This window comes from Stegastes partitus, unplaced genomic scaffold (genome assembly GCF_000690725.1).
Source record: "Stegastes partitus isolate 25-593 unplaced genomic scaffold, Stegastes_partitus-1.0.2 Scaffold375, whole genome shotgun sequence".
Classification (NCBI taxonomy): Eukaryota; Metazoa; Chordata; class Actinopteri; family Pomacentridae; genus Stegastes; species Stegastes partitus.
The window spans coordinates 343364-349363 of NW_007578106.1; the positions used below are offsets into that span (position 1 = coordinate 343364).

A 6000-nucleotide genomic window follows, 5' to 3' on the forward strand; every position below is an offset into this window, starting at 1 on the left:
CTGAAGAACACTTTGTGAAGTGAACATGAACCATTATTCAGCCAAACAGCATCGAATCTAATCTTTAAAAAATCAGAATCAGAAGGCACACCGTCTCCACTGTGGCCATGAAGTCAATCAAACTAACTCAGCTGTGTTTCATGTCAAATCCTGCTTCAGTTACTGCCATTTAAATAGAAATAGAAATAGAATAAAACTTTATTGATCCCTTTGGTGTAAACCTCAGGGAAATTGTCATACTAGAAAAACAACACAACATCAGCAACAACAGTAAATATTCAACAACAATAGTAATAATAAATGGTTTGGACATAACAAAATACTTGAATTAATAACAGGAGTTTTCTACAGACAGGTTGGATTACCTGTGTACCTGACTGAACACTGCTGATCGTATCGTTGATGTTTTATGTCAGGAGTTTACCCACTAGATACGAATTGCCTCCTACGTTCTCTAAAGGTTCATTCTCTGTGTCTGTGCTCTCCAGCTTCACATCACACATGTGTTTAAACTCCATATTGGATCATGATTGGCCTACAACACCAGCTGTGATGTCACAAACTCCTTTCTGTGTGTCCTCGTCTTGATTCGGGGAGCAGAGCTGTGACGCCGACAGCTTCTTAACCGGATGAATTAACTTTGCTTTGCTGAGCAGCATCTCCGTCTGAACCATGTGCTCGCCGCTCTGACACGACCTCCCGACCGCTGCTCACAAAAACAATGGACCTTAATGTGATTTTGAAAAATGGGGAAAAAAAAAAATAAATAAAAAAAAATGGAAAGAAAAGAAATCCACACGGTCAGCATAATTTAATGAGACAGAGTGTGAAAGGAACTAAGTGGATAACCAAATGCAGAGTGGGCCTGTGGGTGGTGGATGAAGTCAGGGATATTTCAGCATCCCTCGGTGGTTAGGCTGCTGACAGGAAGGAGTGAGAGACAGCGAGGCAGCAGGAGGAGGAGGTGGAGGAGGAGGTGGTGGGTGGGTGAGTGGGTGGGCGGCTGTGCCAGAAATTAAACCGGCACCACCGGATTTAACTGCAGTATATGTAGAGCATATGGAGAGATCAGAGAGAGAAAGAGGCGAAGGACAAAAGCTGTGTCATTATTTGAATATCAGTCCCCCAGCCTGTTTAGACAGGCAGGATTTGCATGTTGGGTTTTGAGCCGGAGCCCCGGGGCAGGGCGGGGCGGGGCGGCCGGGGTGGAAACACTCGTCTTCATGGTGCTCTCTGGGTGTGGCTGCTGCTCTGGGAACAGCACACAGGTTACACGTCTGACCTCAAGACACAAGATCACACTGTGTTCACGCACCGGTGCCAGCGTCCCGCTTTCCTTTTGTCTCCTCACCGACACACAGCGACGATGTGACGTCTGCAAAACCAGCATCACGTCAAACCTGCGTAAACAAGCGTGTGTTGTATACATGAAGCTCACTGGTTGCTTCAAGTGTGGAGGGTTTTTAAATGCTTGTGATGTAATTTGATCAGAGTTAATCTCAGAGAATAGGAAATAAAAAGTCTTCATATATAAGTCGGCCAAACCTGCATCAGATCCACAAGATCAGCAGTTAGTGTTTGACGTGATTATTAACTGTTTAGCAAATGTAGGACACAGAGTACAGTTTGTGTAGCATCACAGCGACGGCCTGACGTGGAATCTGAAGTGGAGATGATGTCAGCGCGCAGAGGGCAAATCAGTAATGTGATAAGTGTTTGGATGTGAAACGTTAGCCGGGGAAATCGGAGTTGTGATGGACTCGGTATCCTCCTTGTCCCTCTTTCTTGGCTGACATGTGAGATTCTTTGGAGGCTTGAGGGTCAACACGGACCCGGTGTGGTCAGGACTGATCACATAAAGCACACAACACCAATCCTCTTTTCAACACACTTTATTTATAGTGAAAGCAGAGAAATCGTACAGTGCGTGGACTTTTAAAATAACCCAGGTACAGACAAGAAACACAGGCACTTACACACAGAAACATAAACAGAGTTTCTAGACAAGCATGCGCTCTCACATCCACACAGTCGTGCCAAAAGGGGTCCCCCTTATGGAACAGGACATCCTGAAACTGCCAAGAAAAACACTCTTTAAGCCAGCGAGCCATTCCACTGATTCTGCTTTAGTGACCGGGAAAAAAGTTTGACCCTTTTTGCTCTATTCTACAGAAAGAAGGAACTAAAATAAAATCTGAGGCTTTGTGGTGAAAGCACCCACTGGTCAAGCAATGATTTTCAGCATTGTATAATTACCAATTTGTGGCCCTTAGAAAAACACCCTCTCAAGAGAGTTGATCCAATAAAACGCAGGCTCCGACAGAAAGAGTGCGTGTTGAGCAACAGAAGAAAGTCCTCAGTTCAGCAGAAGAGGGAAGTGTAAAAGGGAAGGGGAGAGCTGGTGAGCACTGCGTGTACCATACCTAGGACTGGCTGTCACAATGTGATGTGTTGCAATAAGGTGTGTGCTGTCTGGATTCTCTGGAAATTCAAGAGCACACAGCCAACTCTCTCTCACACACACACGTATATACAGAAGTACACTACTGACATCACTACATCTGCAAACATGCGAGAGCACAGTTCCTCACATAAACCCACATAAACCCTCACAGACGTCAGCGTGGCGGAAATAAACAATAGGCCCATGTCTCCGACGTTTCACAAGCGGTTGGGATAAAGGGAAGTGACATCGCAGCGCACACACCTCTAAATGGGAACTGATGCTAACTGAAACAATGACAGTAACAGAAGGAGGACAAAACAGGATGCTGGTCAGATGAAAGAGCCCGAAATGTCAGACAGCCTACAGACTGTTGTCGCCTTGCAATCTTAACAGCCAACACCAGTCTGATAAGCTATCTGACAGGCCGAGAGAGTGACGGACATGCCTGAGACATACGCATGTACAGAAACGACAACAATGGCAGAAGAGAAAAAAAAAAAAAAAAAGAAAAAAAAAAAAAAAACAGAATCCTAATCCTACTTACCATGACAGGAGAAAAGAGGAGATGTGAATGTTCTGACTAGAGCTGGTGCAGAGCGCAGGGTTCAGCCCGCTCAACAGTACCCCTCTGTTTTGAATCTACTCGAGTGATTCGTCTCCTGGCTCCGTGACTGGGGCAGTGCAACGAGTTCATTCGAAGGTTCAGCTGAGGTAACGGCACAGACGCTTTTCACTGTGCGCTCGCTTGAGGCTTTTTTTTTTTTTTTTTTTTCCCTCTGCCGCTTGTGCCTGCTCTAGCGCCCACTGCGCTCAGTCCAGCGTAGCACAGCAGCGGTACAGAGGAGGAAGAAAATAGCACATTTCACTGGCAATTATGGAAAAAAAAAGGAAGGTAGTTGCACATACGGAGAGCCAGCTGACGTTATCCAGCAAAAAAAAGGAAAAAAATTAGAATTGATCAAGCAGGTAAAATGTTGTAAAGTCAAACATGAGCTCGCTGTCCTCGTCTGGGGAAAAAAGGATAAAAAAAAAAAGAAAAAAGCTCCGTGGACAAGTGAAGACAAAGAACACTCATCATGACATGCCTCGGAGTTAGAGGCTGCTATCTGCCACTAACACTTCCAGGCAGAGTCTATTAGTGGAGCACAATCTGCTTTAATCCATAAAAGATAAAAGGGAGAGCAACAAATGTGGCGGCCACACAACCTACTATCTGCGTCTCGCTCTCCGTCTCACACACACTCAGTTGTGGATCTGATTCAATACACGGCTGCATCTGGTAAAGTAGCCCCGGGCTGACTCATGCGCTCTCTTCCTGGAAGCAGAACAATAAGGGCAGACAAAGGGACCAGCGGGGTGATTCATGGCCGATTTATCATTTCTCATCCCAAAGTGCTACGACGAGCTCTACGGCACACACAAAAGAAGTGGCGGTCCTGAGCACCACGTACAGTCGGCAGCACTCGCTAACATCTCTACTACAGCTGAGCTCTACCGTGTGGAGAAGTGACCCGGCTCTGAGCAGAACACGGGTATTTAAAGTCCGGTTACAGTCTTATCTAACCACAGGACAGCAACCCTACAGTACATCATTAATACACAACGTCTTATTATTAACCCGGCAAGTGTAGATCATAAATAAATAAGTTATTGAACGAATAACTGCGCTGGTTGTACAACATTAAACACTCCTAGCTTATTCACATACAGTGACTCTATGGAGGCTTTAAGGTGGTTCTAGTGACACAGACAGTGCAGCTTAAGGCTCTACTGAGGACACTTATTGCCAGCAGCTTCTTCTCGTGTGCTCAGGAGCTGCTGAAAGCTCCACTTTAACAACACGACAGCTCGCACACACTCACCCCAGCGAACACCTACCTTACAGGGAACAATCACTACCAAATGCAAAGCCTTCAAAAACAAGTAAGTGGAAGTCCAAGTTCAACATAAACATGCTGCTACAACAACAGGAGAGAAACCAGATGGGGCCGACACTGTGCTTCAGATAGTGTGGGGGGGTATCAGCCAGGAGATGAGGACAGGAGCGGCGGGAAGCTTCTGAAGCTGATGGTCCAGCGTGATCCGGAGCTGTCCTTCACTCCGTCTTGCTCTCCGAGTACTTCTCCTGCTGCTTGCGCTTGGCGTAGCTCTGAGCCATGGAGTTGACAATGGAGCAGACAAAGAAGCATACCATGATGACCACAACCTTCTCAAAGAGCCACGACAGCCAGTTCTCCTCCTGCCAGGAACCACAGAGAGAACAGAGACACAGAAGAAGAGGAGCTGAGTCGGTGAGCCGAGGGCCACCCCTCCACCCCACACCCTCCTGATGCTGGAGGCTAGGTGGGGATCCAGCTCCATGTGCAGGACAGATAGAGATCAGGGGTAATAAAACACGCGGCAGCCCCCACCGTCCTCCTCCCAACGCCCCCACTGACCCCAGCCTGCAGCCTGCCTCCACCAAGTTAAACTGCCTCGCTTCTCTCCTGTAACTGCTGGAGGCTCAAGTTACCAGAAAAAAGGAACATTGTTCTAGAAATGCCTTAATCTGTCCTTGTGCAACTCAAAGTCTATCCTTTTTTTTTTCTTTCTTCTCCTTCCTAGTAAGCGCATAAAAAAAGAAAAATAGTTTTCAATGAATCACTCAGAACAAGAGAGAAAAAGAGGGAGTGAGACGGAGAGGAGGGAAGCAGCTCTGAAAGAGAACCAGGCTACAGCTACAACTGGCTCTTTTTGTTCTAGATGGGGGGTTTTGATGGATTGTCAGCGGCGGAGGGGGGCCGCCCGGTCTACAGTTAGTGCTGGGTTCAGGCGGGGCACTGAGTGCAAGTGTGTGTGTGTGTGTGTGACACATAGGGGAGTGACCACACTCACACACACTCTCCCAATTGGTAAGATGGAGCATGAGTCAGCACGCCCCACGCTACAGTAGTACAGTGAAGCCAGACCCCACACCGGCCCCTCTCCTCCTCCTCCACCTCCTCCACCTCCTCCCCCAGCCCGCCCAGTGCAGCTAACCCACTCTGTCATTCTGGCCCTAAACAAGCCTCTGTAATTTACTGTATCGCTCCAGAGCCGAGGAACACTTCAACATCAACATTACTCCTATCATGAGATTTAAAAAAATAAAAATATAGATACACACAAATATATATATTATGTGTTGTAAAAAGAAAAACAAGCAGCGCAGGTAAAGCAGGTGAAAAGAGAATTAATTGTGAGCATGAGAGAAAATGGGTCAGGGACATAAAAGGAGGCTCAGATAAAGAGAAGAAAGGAACACACACAAAAAAAAAAAAAAAAAGTGGAGGGAGAAGCAGTACGAGAGGCAGAAGTAAGGGGGCCGCATTCTTGTCTTGGCGCGCACACGTGAATGAATAGAGGCTGTGACCGGGGGCTGAGGCCCTGTACTTACAGTCGGGATCCCCTCTCCACGGAGATGGTGAAGCTTGGCCTTCTGGGCCTCCAAGTACTCCCTGAAGGGCTTCTGCAGTGCCGCACCCAGCAGTGGAACAGCTCTGCTTCCAGCAACACAGAGGAGGTGGGGGGGTGGG

The 6000-nt window shown here is 47.2% G+C and overlaps 1 protein-coding gene across 1 annotated transcript in view; it reads right to left on the bottom strand.

Annotated features, from left to right (window-relative positions):
• Positions 1–1876: 1876 nt before the first annotated feature.
• Positions 1877–6000, bottom strand: part of LOC103359479 (vacuole membrane protein 1) — a 59220-nt gene continuing 55096 nt past the window's right edge. The window contains exons 11-12 of the mRNA XM_008284838.1: positions 5862–5964; positions 1877–4685 (exon numbers count right to left, since the gene is read on the bottom strand). Coding sequence (XP_008283060.1) covers positions 4542–4685; positions 5862–5964 — 247 coding nt within the window. The 3' untranslated portion in view covers positions 1877–4541. The remainder of the gene's footprint in view (positions 4686–5861; positions 5965–6000) is intronic.